General features: G+C 47.1%; 1 protein-coding gene across 1 annotated transcript in view; it reads left to right on the top strand.

Moving 5' to 3' along the window:
• NDUFS1 (NADH:ubiquinone oxidoreductase core subunit S1) overlaps positions 1-15,772 on the top strand; it is a 38,415-nt gene extending 22,643 nt beyond the window's left edge. The window contains exons 8-19 of the mRNA XM_063932659.1: positions 6,224-6,409; positions 6,610-6,744; positions 6,995-7,109; positions 7,422-7,567; positions 8,822-8,950; positions 9,651-9,780; positions 11,232-11,392; positions 11,805-11,959; positions 13,705-13,880; positions 14,487-14,621; positions 14,716-14,788; positions 15,436-15,772. Coding sequence (XP_063788729.1) covers positions 6,224-6,409; positions 6,610-6,744; positions 6,995-7,109; positions 7,422-7,567; positions 8,822-8,950; positions 9,651-9,780; positions 11,232-11,392; positions 11,805-11,959; positions 13,705-13,880; positions 14,487-14,621; positions 14,716-14,788; positions 15,436-15,527 — 1,633 coding nt within the window. The 3' untranslated portion in view covers positions 15,528-15,772. The remainder of the gene's footprint in view (positions 1-6,223; positions 6,410-6,609; positions 6,745-6,994; positions 7,110-7,421; positions 7,568-8,821; positions 8,951-9,650; positions 9,781-11,231; positions 11,393-11,804; positions 11,960-13,704; positions 13,881-14,486; positions 14,622-14,715; positions 14,789-15,435) is intronic.
• Positions 15,773-16,326: the final 554 nt, after the last annotated feature.

Raw genomic sequence — 16,326 nt, 5'->3', positions numbered from 1 at the left:
TTGCAAGTGTAAATAGAAACACTGTATCTAACTTTTATAAACGTGCTGTTTATTTTTTGTTACCCTCACACCCTGTCACTCCAATCTTTTATCACTTACCAAAAATACATAAAGATTTATCACATCCACCTGGGAGACCTATTATTTCGGGAGTAGAATCACTCACTTCTAATTTATCACATTTTGTTGATTATCATTTACAGAGTCACGTCGTTTCCCTGAAATCTTATGTTAAAGATACCCAATGTATTTTACAACAAACTGTGGGTAGGGATTGGACTAAGGGGTGGGGTTTCCTTACCCTGGATGTCCAATCCCTCTACACCAATATTCCTCATGATAGGGGTATCGATTCAGTTAAACATTATTTGGATAGAGATCCCAACATCACTCAAGGACGACGTGACTTTGTTTTACAAGCCATATTGTTTATCCTTACACACAATTATTTTTTATTTGAAGATCACTACTATTTACAGCGTCTTGGAACGGCCATGGGGACCAGGTTTGCACCAAGTTTTGCCAACCTCTATATGGGCCGCTTCGAGGAAGAATACATCTGGAGCGGCCCGTATAGAGAGAACCTGGTCCTCTATGGCCGTTACATTGACGATTTATTTATTATTTGGAATGGGGGTTTTCAAAAAGCACTTGATTTTGTTAATTTTTTGAATAATAATTCCTTTAATCTTAAATTCACTCACAATTTTGATTTAACATCAATAAACTTCCTTGATGTCACCTTTTCTATAGCCAACAATATGATCATTTCAACCAACTACAGTAAACCAGTAGGATCGGGTAATTTTTTACATTTTACGAGTGGTCATTATAGACCATGGGTCAAAAACATCCCAAAGAATCAAATCATTAGAGTAAGACGTAATTGCTCATTGGATTCAGCTTTCCTCTTACAAGTTGAAACTCTATTAAAACAGTTTCAGGAAAGAGGATACCCACTGTATATGATAGAAGAATCTAGAATTTATGCAAATTCCCTTCTAGGGTATGAGAATTCACTATCAGTAATAGATAAGTCAAAGAAAAAGCAGGTTAATCATATGGAAGATGAGGTCCCCATGAGGGAATCAATTAAATTCATTTCTAAGTTTAACAAACAATCTAATGCCATCAAAAAAATAGTTCAAACAAATTATCAATTAATTAAACAAGATCCAGTTTTAAACAAATGTTTAGCTGAGAAGCCTTTAGTTATATTTAGGAGGAATACCAACCTGAAAGAATTGCTAGCACCCAGCTTCCTTAAACCAGTTATTCCAGTAAAAAATCCTTCCTGGTTACCAACTAAACCTTCGGGCAATTATCGTTGTAACAAACAAATCTGTCTCACTTGCAAACATATGAGAAATAAAATGTCATTTATTGTATCTACTGCTAATGGGAACTCTTATGTATCTACTTTATTGTATCTACTGCTAATGGGAAGTATTTTATTGACTATAGAGCAATTAAAGGATGCTTTCCTTTATATGCGAGATGCTCAGAGAGATATTTGCACTCTGGCATCGAGAGTAAATGCGATGTCCATATCTGCCAGAAGGAGTTTATGGACGCGACAGTGGTCAGGTGATGCGGATTCCAAACGACATATGGAAGTATTGCCGTATAAAGGGGAGGAATTATTTGGCGTCGGTCTATCGGATCTGGTGGCCACGGCAACTGCCGGAAAATCCACCTTTTTACCTCAGACCCCCTCCCAACAGAAAAAGACACCGTCTTTTCAGCCGCAGTCCTTTCGGTCCTATAAGAACAAGCGGACAAAAGGACAGTCATATCTGCCTCGGGGCAGAGGAAGGGGTAAGAGAGGGCAGCAAGCAGCCCCTGCCCAGGAACAGAAGCCCTCCCAGGGTTCTGCAAAGCCCTCAGCATGACGCTGGGGCATTACAAGCGGACTCAGGAGCGGTGGGGGGTCGACTCAAGAATTTCAGCGCACAGTGGGCTTGCTCGCAGGTGGACCCCTGGATTCTGCAGGTAGTATCTCAGGGTTACAGGTTGGAATTCGAGAAGTCTCCCCCTCGCCGGTTCCTAAAGTCTGCTTTGCCAACGTCTCCCTCAGACAGGGCGACGGTATTGGAAGCCATTCACAAGCTGTTTTCTCAGCAGGTGATAGTCAAGGTACCCCTCCTACAACAGGGAAAGGGGTATTACTCCACGCTATTTGTGGTACCGAAGCCGGACGGCTCGGTAAGACCTATTCTAAATCTGAAATCTTTGAACCTGTACATACAAAAATTCAAGTTCAAGATGGAGTCACTCAGAGCAGTGATAGCGAATCTGGAAGAAGGGGACTTTATGGTGTCCCTGGACATAAAGGATGCTTACCTACATGTCCCAATTTGCCCTTCACATCAAGGGTACCTCAGGTTCGTGGTGCAAAACTGTCATTATCAGTTTCAGACGCTGCCGTTTGGATTGTCCACGGCACCTCGGGTCTTTACCAAGGTAATGGCCGAAATGATGATTCTTCTGCGAAGAAGAGGCGTATTAATTATCCCTTACTTGGACGATCTCCTGATAAGGGCAAGGTCCAGAGAACAGCTGGAGGACGGAGTAGCACTAACCCAACTAGTGCTGCAACAACACGGGTGGATTCTGAATTTTTCAAAATCTCAGTTGACCCCGACGACACGTCTGCTGTTCCTGGGAATGATTCTGGACACGGTTCAGAAAAAGGTGTTTCTTCCGGAGGAGAAAGCCAGGGAGTTATCCGAACTTGTCAGGAACCTCCTAAAACCAGGGAAAGTGTCTGTGCATCAATGCACAAGAGTCCTGGGAAAGATGGTGGCTTCTTACGAAGCGATTCCATTCGGCAGATTCCACGCACAAACTTTTCAGTGGGATCTGCTGGACAAATGGTCCGGATCGCATCTGCAGATGCATCAGCGGATAACCTTTATCGCCACGGACAAGGGTGTCTCTTCTGTGGTGGTTGCAGAGTGCTCATCTGTTAGAGGGCCGCAGATTCGGCATACAGGACTGGGTCCTGGTGACCACGGATGCCAGTCTGAGAGGCTGGGGAGCGGTCACACAGGGAAGAAACTTCCAGGGAGTATGGTCAAGCCTGGAGATGTCTCTTCACATAAATATACTGGAGCTAAGAGCGATTTACAATGCTCTAAGTCTGGCAAAACCCCTGCTTCAGGGTCAGCCGGTGTTGATCCAGTCGGACAACATCACGGCAGTCGCCCACGTAAACAGACAGGGCGGCACAAGAAGCAGGACAGCAATGGCAGAAGCTGCAAGGATTCTTCGCTGGGCGGAAGATCATGTGATAGCACTGTCAGCAGTATTCATTCCGGGAGTGGACAACTGGGAAGCAGACTTCCTCAGCAGACACGATCTACACCCGGGAGAGTGGGGACTTCATCCAGAAGTCTTCCACATGATTGTGAACCGTTGGGAAAAACCAATGGTGGATATGATGGCGTCCCGCCTCAACAAAAAACTGGACAGGTATTGCGCCAGGTCAAGAGACCCTCAGGCAATAGCTGTGGACGCTCTGGTAACACCGTGGGTGTTCCAGTCAGTGTATGTGTTCCCTCCTCTGCCTCTCATACCAAAGGTACTGAGAATTATACGGCAAAAGGGAGTAAGAACGATACTAGTGGCTCCGGATTGGCCAAGAAGAACTTGGTACCCGGAACTTCAAGAGATGCTCACGGAGGATCCGTGGCCTCTACCTCTAAGACCGGACCTGCTTCAGCAGGGACCGTGTCTATTCCAAGACTTACCGCGGCTGCGTTTGACGGCATGGCGGTTGAACGCCGAATTCTAAGGGAAAAAGGCATTCCGGAAGAGGTCATTCCTACACTGGTAAAAGCAAGGAAGGAGGTGACTGCACAACATTATCACCGCATTTGGAGAAAATATGTTGCGTGGTGTGAGGCCAGGAAGGCCCCCACGGAGGAATTTCAACTGGGTCGATTCCTACATTTCCTGCAAACAGGATTGTCTATGGGCCTCAAATTGGGGTCCATTAAGGTTCAAATTTCGGCCCTGTCGATTTTCTTCCAGAAAGAACTGGCTTCAGTACCTGAAGTTCAGACATTTGTAAAAGGAGTACTACATATACAGCCCCCGGTTGTGCCCCCAGTGGCACCGTGGGATCTTAATGTAGTCTTGGATTTTCTCAAATCCCATTGGTTTGAGCCGCTCAAATCGGTGGAGTTGAAGTATCTTACATGGAAAGTAACCATGCTACTGGCCCTGGCTTCAGCCAGGAGAGTATCAGAATTGGCGGCTTTATCATATAAGAGCCCATATCTGATTTTCCATACGGACAGGGCAGAACTGCGGACACGTCCTCATTTTCTGCCTAAGGTGGTGTCAGCGTTTCACCTGAACCAGCCTATTGTGGTGCCTGCGGCTACTAACGATTTGGAGGATTCCAAGTTGTTGGACGTGGTCCGGGCATTGAAAATATATATTTCAAGAACGGCGGGAGTCAGAAAGTCTGACTCACTGTTTATATTGTATGCACCCAACAAGATGGGTGCTCCTGCTTCTAAGCAGACGATTGCTCGTTGGATTTGTAGCACAATTCAACTTGCACATTCTGTGGCAGGCTTGCCACAACCTAAATCTGTCAAGGCCCATTCCACAAGGAAAGTGGGCTCATCCTGGGCGGCTGCCCGGGGGGTCTCGGCATTACAACTCTGCCGAGCTGCTACTTGGTCAGGGGCAAACACATTTGCAAAATTCTACAGATTTGATACCCTGGCTGAGGAGGACCTTGAGTTCTCTCATTCGGTGCTGCAGAGTCATCCGCACTCTCCCGCCCGTTTGGGAGCTTTGGTATAATCCCCATGGTCCTGACGGAGTCCCCAGCATCCACTTAGGACGTTAGAGAAAATAAGAATTTACTTACCGATAATTCTATTTCTCGTAGTCCGTAGTGGATGCTGGGCGCCCATCCCAAGTGCGGATTGTCTGCAATACTTGTACATAGTTATTGTTACAAACAAATTCGGGTTGTTATTGTTGTGAGCCGTCTGTTCAGAGGCTCCTACGTTTGTCATACTGTTAACTGGGTTCAGATCACAAGTTGTACGGTGTGATTGGTGTGGCTGGTATGAGTCTTACCCGGGATTCAATATCCTTCCTTATTGTGTACACTCGTCCGGGCACAGTATCCTAACTGAGGCTTGGAGGAGGGTCATAGGGGGAGGAGCCAGTACACACCACCTAATCCTAAAGCTTTATTTTTGTGCCCTGTCTCCTGCGGAGCCGCTATTCCCCATGGTCCTGACGGAGTCCCCAGCATCCACTACGGACTACGAGAAATAGAATTATCGGTAAGTAAATTCTTATTTTTTCCTATGTCTGGGACTTAGGGGGTCATTCCGAGTTGATCGTAGTTGTGCTAAATTTAGCACAGCTACGATCATAAGCTCAGACATGCGGGGGGGACGCCCAGCACAGGGCTGTCCCGCCACGCATGTCAGTGCCGGCCCCCCCTCCGCAGAAGTGCAAAGGCGTCACACAGCGGCAATGCCTTTGCACTTCAAGAGTAGCTCCCAACCAGCGCAGCTTTAGCGTGCTGGCCGGGAGCTCACTCATTGCTCCCCGGCCCGCAGTGGCTGCGTGTGATGTCACGCAGCCGCTGCAGGCCACTCCCCACACGGTCCAGCCGTTTCGCCCCCTCCCGCCAAGCAACCGCCTCTGCCTGTCAGAGGCGATCGCAGCCCTGCTACGCCCTTCGGCCGTCTGGTATACTCCGGCGCATGCGCAGTGAGTACCCGTTCGCTCGGCTGCGAAAAAAAGCAGCGAGCGAACGGGTCAGAATGACCCCCTTAGTCTCTCTCTGGGCATGTGCATCTGATCTCCTGGGATTTACATAGGCTTACCATACTATCCCTTTACACGGGGACACTCATGAATCCCACAGGTTCTGTGGCTGATGAAAACCAATGAAATGCAGGCCTGAAGTCAGCCAGCCCCAGAACCTGTGTAATTTATGAGTGACCCAGTGTAAAGAGATTTACAGCATCATGTTTGTGCACTTTGGATAACCCCCCCCATCCCATCCCTACGCTGCTATGTACGTGCCAACACACACCATGTTATCATACCCATTTGTTATCGGGGCATGGCCACTGTAGAGTTGGATATATGTGTATAAGATTGGACTCGCCCGTTCTACGATGATGTTACATATATTTGTAATGTAGTGATGAGCCTCATTCTCTATGGTGTCTCCCAGGTTTGCCAGTGAAGTCGCTGGTGTTGACGACCTGGGAACGACTGGCAGAGGAAATGAAATGCAGGTTGGCACTTACATAGAGAAAATGTTCATGTCTGAGCTGTCCGGGAACGTCATAGACCTCTGTCCTGTGGGGGCATTAACGTCCAAGCCTTACGCTTTCACCGCTCGGCCATGGGAAACCCGGTACGTACCTGTATGGAGACGATCGATGCGCATAGTGTGTACTAAAGCTGTGCCGCTGTTTGTCGCTGATTGCCTAGTAGCTGCCTGGGGAAGAGGGGGGGGTGATATTGCCAGGGCCTCTCTACGATGTAGCTAGGGGGTCTGGTGATGCCGCAGCGTTCTACATACAGCTAACATTGTAATTTGCCTTCTGTGCACAGGAAGACTGAATCCATCGATGTTCTGGATGCTTTGGGTAGTAACATTGTGGTTAGCACAAGAGGCGGGGAGGTGATGAGAATTCTGCCTAAATTGCATGAGGACATCAATGAGGAATGGATCTCTGATAAAACCAGGTACGTGCGCTGCCCATTTACCACCCTGCGTTTACACCCTTCCGATATTATTCCATTACAGTCCAAATCTGAACCTAAAATGTTAGGTTCTATTCCCCCGTATTATGGTTGTGCTGAAATCATCGTGTCCGTGACAGATGGGTCTGTAGAAGTTTAGGAGTTTGTTGGAAGTGCCGTATTTCCCTGTTATCATTTTATCTTTGTTGTGATTACTCTGTAACGTGCTGAGTGAGGAATTCTGTCTGCGCAGATTTGCATATGACGGCCTGAAGCGCCAGAGACTGACCCAGCCAATGATCAGGGATGAGAACGGCTACCTGGTGCAGGCCGCCTGGGAAGATGTACTCAGCCGCGTGGCTGGTGTGGTAAGGGCTCTGCGTCTGCACAAATCGTGTTTCCTGTACACGTGACACATATTGCAAAGCTTGTCGCTTCTATCCCACATATCATGTCCCGCGGTGTTGTACATTACTAGGAGCAGGTACTTTATTATGTAGAAAACCAGAAAGGTGCAAAATCGGGTAATACTGCAGGGAGTTGTGATGCTTTGAGACCTCCTTCTTAGGTTAGTTGCATCAGTCCGCTGATCACTTAGAACTATACTGACATATATTGTAAGTGATACACTGAGGAAGCTCTGCTCTATATACATCATTGTTGTCTTTCTTCTGCTCCAGTTGCAGGCCGCCCCTGGTAAAGATATAGCCGCGATTGCTGGCGGTCTGGTAGATGCAGAGGCCCTTGTAGCTCTTAAAGACTTGCTGAATGGTCTGAATTCTGATACTCTGTGCACTGAAGAAGTCTTCCCCAATTCTGGAGCTGGGTAAGGTGCTACACGTCACTCTCTCCCTACAGAAAAAGCGCTTCCGCTTCCGTCCTATCTGAGTCGCACCGCAGACTGCGGGTTAAAGGGAGGCTGAGGAGTAGGCACTAAATAGTTACACCTATTGGAACTGTATACTCATTTGTGATAGACATTTTCAGTTTATCATAGATGCTTCAGACTGCAGAAGTATTACCATGAACCGGTCTGTAGCCGTGTGACTGTGGGGGTCATTCAGACCCGATCGCACGCTAGCTTTTTTCGCATCGGTGCGATTGGGTCTGAACTGCGCATGCGTATGCTCCGCAATGCACAGGCACGTCGGCCGGCGGCGACGAAGATCGCCGGACAGCGACGGCTTTAACGAAGAAAACGATTGCGCCGGCGATCGCAAGAAGATTGTCAGGAAGAGGCCGTTTGTGGGTGTCAACTGACCGTTTCTAGGGAGTGTCCGGAAAAACGCAGGCATGCCCAGCCGTTTGGAGGGAGGGTTCCTGACATCAGATCTGGGCCGGATCATCGCAGCGGCTGAGTAAGTCCTGAGCTGTCCAGAGACTGCTCTCTGTACAAGCGATCGCACCCCTGCACAGCGATTACTGACTCCCCCTGTAGGCGGCAACTACCTGATTGCAGTACTGCAAAAAAACGCCTGCGGGCGATCAGGTCTGAATCACCCCCATTATGTGATTATATTCCCCAGACCATGTTTAAGTACGCTAATAGATAACGCTGCCTACTACAAAGCTGACGACCTTAAACCTCAGTAACATAAGGTTTCTCCCTGAAACTGCACTAACAGCAGAACTAAGGGGGTAATTCTGAGTTGATCGCAGCAGGAACTTTGTTAGCAGTTGGGCAAAACCATGTGCACTGCAGGGGGGGCAGATGTAACATGTGCAGAGAGATAGATTTGGGTGTGGTGTGTTCAATCTGCAATCTAATCTGCAGTGTAAAAATAAAGTAGCCAGTATATACCCTGCACAGAAACAAAATAACCCACCCAAATCTAACTCTCTCTGCACATGTTATATCTGCCCCACCCCCCACCCCCCGTGCAGTGCACATGGTTTTGCCCAACTGCTAAAAAATTTCCTGCTGCGATCAACTTGGAATTCCCCCCTAAGTGCGTGTATACAGAAGAAAAATGATTAAATATTACCTGAAGTTGTTGCTTCGGCTACTCGTTATATGCGAGCTCTGAGCTGTATTCCTGTGCGTCAGTCTGGTAGTGACACGTTATTTCCTGTACTGCAGCACCGACCTGCGTTCTAACTACCTGCTGAACTCACGGATTGCTGGGGTGGAGGAGGCTGACGTTCTGCTGCTTATCGGCGCCAACCCACGTTATGAAGCCCCTCTGTTTAATGCAAGGATTCGCAAAAGGTTTGTGTCTCTGAGAGCATCCCCATTACAACTATTACTACATATAAAGTCTGTCGTTAAGCCCCAAGTTCCTTCTTCCAGGGTCATTTCTGCGCACCAATAGGGAGCATGAAAAATGGCTCCATGCGCCGTACGTTTATTAGCACCGGGCCTGATTCAGGACAGCCCTCCATCAGCTGAGAAATTGTCCTGCATGCAAACATAGTCCAATCAGTGTGCATGTTACTAAAGTGTCACCGTCACGTCCGTGCAAGTGGCTGCGGTCACAGCGGCAGGCATAGGAGGCCGACATCGGACGGAAGGAGATTGTAGCGGCTTTTGCTTAAGGTTGCAGATGGGCAACTGCCGTCAGATGCTGCCGCCTGTGACTCCCAATCAGGCCCAGAATGTTGGTGAATATCAGCAGGGTGACAGATTTGGGGAACTGGTAATATAATATGGGCCGTTCTGGATACAGAATGAAAACCTTCCCGGATTTGTGAGTTAAACCAGTTTTTTAATTTAGTATTTTATAGTCTTTTTATTAAGGGGGAAAAAAATGATCTATAAGAAAAACGTTTTGCTTGCGTTATCTGTCCCCAGTCCCCAGTCCCCCGGTCGTGGCATATTAGCACTGTGCGTATATTCACGTGGTGCAGCGACACAGCAGGGCCCCTGAGTCTGCGGAGAACTGATGATGTCCCTCTCACGTTGCATTTAGCTGGCTGCAGAATGATCTCCAGATTGCTGTGGTAGGAAGCGCCGTAGACCTCACCTACACCTATGATCATTTGGGAGACTCTCCTCAGACAATCAAAGATATCGCATCAGGAAAACACCCGTTCAGTAAGGTGAGAAACCGCGCCTAACTTATTTCAGTACAACTTTATTTTTCTTGTGTGATCTGTCTGTAAGTGTGAAATCTAGAAGGACATAATAAACAAAACTGTATTGCATACTGAATATACTGTATCTAAAAGCGACACGCCTCCGTTTTTAGGAAACTGTGCCCGTCGTGTACTGTCCGTATCTTCACGTCTGCAGCCGTAGTGCGTCCACGTGCAGTACGGGTCTGGCGCATGCGCAAAGTACCGAACAACAGTACTTCTGCGCTTCCACCTCAGATCCTTTGGGAATTAGGCCCAGAGCACAGTTCCCACCAAATGACACCTGATTGTATGTGTTGTACAAGGCTCTTGTATAGACACACGGCGATCCCTCCCCAGGAACACGGGCTGTAATACCCCCTCACATTGTCCATACTGACTTTGCTCAATTTAATTCCACTCGGGCATTATTACAGTGTGTATCTTGTTCATATTGGGATGCATTAATGGTGTATCCTGTGTCTTCCAATAACCCCCTCTGTGTCTTGTCATGGACTTTGGGCCCAGCCCTGATATCGTCATGAAGACAAGCGTTGGGTATCTGTGCATTATAAGGCTGCAGTATATTGTGACGTCTGATTAAACAGAAGCAGCAGTCTGTTGTCAGTTGTCGTGTGCATTGTATACACCCACTGTTCTAGCAACGTGACTAGCTGTGAGGATGCTACTGTCTACCTATCAGAAGAGTCGCACAGAGGTGGTCATTCAGAGTTGTTCGCTAGCTGCTTTCGTTCGCAGTGCAGCGGTGAGGCAAAAAAAACGGCACTTCTGCGCATGCGGCGCAATGCGCACGTGCGTCGTACAATTGCAACGAACGATGTAGTTTCACACAAGGTCTAGCGAAGCTTTTCAGTCGCACTGCTGACCGCAGAGTGATTGACAGGAAGTGGGAGTTTCTGGGTGTCAACTGACCGTTTTCAGGGAGTGAGTGAAAATACGCAGGCGTGTCAGGAAAAAACGCAGGTGTGCTGGGCGAACGCAGGGCGTGTTCGTGACGTCAAAACAGGAACTGAACAGTCTGAAGTGATCGCAAGCACTGAGTAGGTTTTGAGCTACTCTAAAACTGCACAAAAAAAGTTGCCGCCGCTCTGCGATCCTTTCGTTCGCACTTCTGCTAAGCTAAAATACACTCCCAGTGTGCGGCGGCATAGCGTTTGCACGGCTGCTAAAAACTGCTAGCGAGCGATCAACTCGGAATGACCACCAAAGTCTGAGTCTGGGTAACCGCAGAGGTCCCGGGGGAGGGCTGCACTGAGGGGCGCTGTGCGGGTAGACAGACCCTTTAATGGAATAGAAACATTGCTAGATTTTCATGTTTACAACAGAACAAATTCTTCCGTTGCCGCAGTACAGGCCACCTGCTATATACTATAAAATAAAAGTGCCAAAAAACTTGTTCTGTTCTTTCATTGTAGGTTCTTAGCCAAGCCAAGAAGCCCATGGTTGTGGTGGGCAGCGGTGCCTTACAGCGCAAGGACGGGGCAGCCCTCCACGCCGCAGTGTCTGCTATTGCGCAGAATGCCAGGAGCAGCAGCGGCGTGGCGGAGGAATGGAAAGTGCTGAATATTCTGCATAGGTGAGCGTTTTGCTATGTCTGGGGAGATTGTAAGCTCTTGTGGGCAGAGATCTCTCCACCCTCGGCTTCAAGTCTTTGTTAGCATCTTATGTCCTGTTTGTGTGCATGATTTTATTTCACACGGAGTGTCTGGTTCTGTGGCATTTTGTGGCACGTTCCAGCAAAACGATGATAATAATAATATGCACTTCCAGTTAATACGTGTTGCTATGACTGCATCGCGCCCACTTTCGCAACGCCTTCCTATGTATCCGGCAAAAGCAAGACGCCTTGAGACACATTGTAAAAGAGATGCAAACCTCCCGGTCGGGCCCCCGGAACGTTGTTTCACACCACGGTGACTGTTTTCTGAGAGCTGCCGCTTTATTGCTTTCAAGGCGCTATAGTAATACCCGCGTTAATCTTCCAACAGAGTCGCCAGTCAAGTTGCTGCGCTGGATCTCGGTTATAAACCTGGGGTGGACGCTCTGCGGAAAAACCCTCCAAAGGTGCTCTTTCTCCTTGGTGCAGATGCCGGCTGCATAACCCGTCGGGATCTACCCAAGGACTGCTTTGTTATTTACCAGGGTAAGTCGCTATCCGTGTGTTACTGTACCGTGTGCTGCAGTCCTTGCACCATATACCTGGCGAAGGACAGAGCCCGACCTGACCCGTAACCGTAAATAACAGTGGTTCATAACCTGGAACGCAAATAAAGCCCCTAGACCAGAGGTTCTCAAAAGCGGTCCTCAAGGCACCCCAAGGATCCAGGTTTTAAGGATATCCATGCTTGGCCACAGGTGATTTAATTAGTACCTCAGTCAATTTGATTTAACCATCTGTGCTGAACAATGGATATACTTAAAACCTGGACCGTTGGGGTGCCTTGAGGACCGCGTTTGAGAACCTCTGCTCTAGAACACAGGTTGTCAAACTCGGTCCTCAGGACCCCACACAGTGCATGTTTTGCAGGTAACCCAGCAGGTGTATTAATTACTCACAGACACATTTTAAAAGGTCCACAGGTGCAGCTAATTATTTCACTTGTGATTCTGTGAGGAGACCTGCAAAACATGCCCTGTGTGGGGTCCTGAGGACCGAGTTTGAGATCCTATGCTCTAGACCCATTGTTTCAGTCTTAGGGGGTCATTCCGAGTTGATCGCACGCTGACGATTTTCGCTGCGCTGCGATCAGTTCTCTACTGCGTATGCACCGCAATGCGCAGGCACATCGTACGGGTACAATGCGGATTGTTGCTGAGCTATGGATTTAACGAAGAATCCATATGCACAGCCGATCGCAAGGAGATTGACAAAGAGGGCGTTTATGGGTGTCAACTGACCGTTTTCTGGGAGTGGTAGGGAAAACGCAGGCGTGTCCGGGCGTTTGGAGGGCGGGTGTCTGACGTCCATTCTGGCACCAAAAAGACTGAAGTGATCGCAAGGGCTGAGTAAGTTCAGACCTACTCAGAAACTACACAAAATATTTTTGCTAAGCTCGGCTGCACATGCGTTCGCACACTTGCAAAGCGAAAATACACTCCCCCTATGGGCGGCGACTATGCGTTTGCACGGCTGCTAAAAACAGCTAGCGAGCGATCAACTCGGAACGACCCCCTTAAATAGGACATTATTTATTGCAGTATATTCTTTGGATCAAAATATAATTGTTACAAAAGTGTGGAAAACAATATTACAATACAACGAATAGCTTACTGATTGGTCACACATAGATGTTTTCCACCCCCAGCAGCGACTGCATTTGCCAAGACGAGACTCTTACAATGAAAAGATTGAAGGAAAAAAAACTGATAAATAAAATATTGAGAAAAACGGAAAATACACAATTGGTCTCTTTAAAGGTGGGTACACACTAGGTGATGTGCTCAATGAGCGACATCGCCTAGGGTATTCCCTGCCGGGGCGGTCGGCGGCAGGGCATACACACTGAGCAATATGACGACTGTATCGCCCAGTGACGTCACACCGCGGCCGGACTGTGCATGCAGATTTTGGACGATAGTTAACCCTCGGGGCCGCGCATCACTCGTCGTCTCCAGCATACCCACTTGCCAAGAAAGTAAACAACGTCGCTCAGGAAGGGTGAAAATGAGCGACATTGTTTACTTTCTCGGCAAGTATGTATGCACCTTAAGTCAGAATGTCCGTGCCTGGTAATAGTACTGGCTGCAGTAATGGAACCTCTTGGGTCCGGGGATGACATATCTACTGGCAATTACAGTCAGCGGAGTTACAGGTGTGGGTTTTACGAGGCTATGGAGTTCTCTAGCTCTTTTTAAAGAATGATGTAACACAACATTGTTTATATCAAGGTCACCACGGAGATATCGGAGCGCCCATGGCGGACGTGATTCTTCCAGGAGCTGCTTACACAGAGAAATCTGCTACATACGTCAACACGGAAGGCCGAGCCCAGAAGACCTTTGTTGCCGTGAGTCCGCCAGGAATGGCGAGAGAAGACTGGAAAATCATCCGCGCACTGTCCGAGGTATTTTGTGGGTGTCTCTGCAAAAGGAGCGCTGACCTCAAAGTTTTTGCGTTTAATTGTGCCTAGGATGAGGGATTGTACAGGCTAAACGTTTAATTACTGTGCAGACTAGGAGCTAACCAAATAACAGGGTACCTCCGTACACCGTTACCAGTCAGCAAGAAAGACGCACAGAAAATCTGCGGACAGATTTTAGTTGTGTCGTTCTGCAAATGTTTATGCCGCCCACAAGAAAAGTCGTAGTGGAAAAATCTATTTGTGGATTCTTGGAGCTGAGCCAGTATAATAGCGACATTCGTCCTCTTTTTCAAGTTATGGGCCATAAAATATGGTTGTTTTTTCCCCTTTGTAGTTAACATACAGTTGTGTCCCAAGGCTAGATCAACAGTAGCAGACATGTTTTACTTTCTATGAAATAACTTTGTATTACTTATTTGGCTGGTACAGCATTGCACTAGGTTTGATGCCAATCACTGTGCTGTCTGTCGACGTTGGTTTTGTATGTTCTTACCGTGTCCCTTACACAGTCTACAGAACATACCTGTAGGTTATCGCATGCGTGTGTGCACACTTTGGATTCAGGGAAGTGTTGTTTCTTCCTTACAGGTAGTGGGTGTAAGACTCCCATATGATGACCCTGATGGGGTGAGAAACAGGCTACAGGAAGTGTCTCCAAACCTTGTTCGCTATGATGATGTGGAAGAAGCTAATTATTTCAAGCAGGCAGCCGAGCTCTCAAAGGTAAGAGTCTATCTCCCCCCCGCCCCCCCCCCGGCCCCCGTGCAGATTTCCAGCGTCCAGGTGTGTCTAGTAACGTCATCTGCTCCGATTTCAGCTCACTACCCAGCAGATGCTCACGGATCCATTAATTGCTCTTCAGCTGACCATCAAGGATTTCTATATGACAGGTGGGCAACAGATTCATGTTTTACAATTGTCATTTGGTTGAGTTGCGAGTATATTTTGTGCTTTTGACAAATGCACCTATGTAACAGGTGCTTAAATATCGTAACCAACACAGTTAGGTTTGTTACTGCGCTAAAATGACATTCAGAGACTATGCTTCAAGTTAAAAAAAAATAAAAAAATATATATAATATATATATATAATTTATTATACCGAATCTGCTTCTTTACATAATACGGCTGTGTACATGGCTTTCTGGTTAGGAGAATATTGAGCTTCTCAGATGCAAGTACATGGAGTCATTCAGTTAAATTGGCTATACAATCCTAAATGTAGAAATGTGACCTTGGCCAGTCGCTGCGTTCAGTACGATCAGCCCAGTGTTTGGTTGGCCTGGCATCTGGATTACCTGTGGATGTGTACAGAATACAGTGTCACCTGTTATTACAGAGGTATGTTTGTTGCTAGTCCCAAGAAAGCACAAAACTACAACATAAACCCCCAACAAGTGGTTCTCACAGAACCAATAAATGATCTCCTGTAGACTGAAGCCGCAACTGGTTATTGTGGGCGGGGATTTAAAATGAGACCCTTTACCTTCCTTGCATATTCTTATTTTTTTATATATTTTTAAAATTCCTTCTGCAGATCCGATAACGCGAGCGTCTCAGACCATGGCCAAGTGCGTGAAGGCCGTAACCGAGGGCGCACAAACAGTAGACGAACCGTCCATCTGCTAAAACTGTTTTCCAGCAACTCGCTGAAGATCCGTGTTCCGTTTGCTACTGGTTTATTTCAGGAATTTGCGTAATCTTGCCGTGCTCTCGCTGTAACATCAGCATCTGATGAGAATTTTAGGATGTTGGCTTTGCATCTGTGCGTGTTTGGAGGCACCTGTGATGGTTACTGTAACTTTAATGAATACTAGACATCCAAAGTCACGTGTGTACAGACTTGTAATCTTATTAAATGGTTTATTACATTTGCTGCTGGTAAGTTTGACTTTATGTACACGCTGCGTATCATCATTATCTATCTTTATGGCTGACGTTTGAAGGACATCATTTCCGTAGCCCGCACACAATTTTATAGAGCAGTTGTGAATACTGAAACTATCCCGATTGCAAGCGAATCTGCAGCAAAACCGGTATCTATCCCACACACACACACACACACACACACACACACACACACACACACACACACCCATACATGTACAATTTATGTGTTCATCATGTCATATGTCCTTTGTTCACACATTTGGCCCAATTATATTTTTATATTCATTTTCCAAATTAAAGACCAACTTTTGCCTTTTAATAGTTACACAAGAAATTTGCTTTTGGAATGAAGGAAATGGCACAAATGACGGACTCGGAATTTGGGGAGCAAAGTTTTTATCGCTGAGTACCTTGGGGGATTGCAGAGGGTTTATATGACTTGGCATCTTCTCCTAGCGGTTCTCACTAAGATTGAAAATAGAGTTCACAGCTGTCGCACAACTTTTGTTTCACACGTGTATAATACAGCATTGTTGGA

This window comes from Pseudophryne corroboree, chromosome 7 (assembly GCF_028390025.1).
Source record: "Pseudophryne corroboree isolate aPseCor3 chromosome 7, aPseCor3.hap2, whole genome shotgun sequence".
NCBI lineage: Eukaryota > Metazoa > Chordata > Amphibia > Anura > Myobatrachidae > Pseudophryne > Pseudophryne corroboree.
Note: the sequence above shows the minus strand (reverse complement) of the source record. Positions and strands in the feature narration are given on the sequence as shown.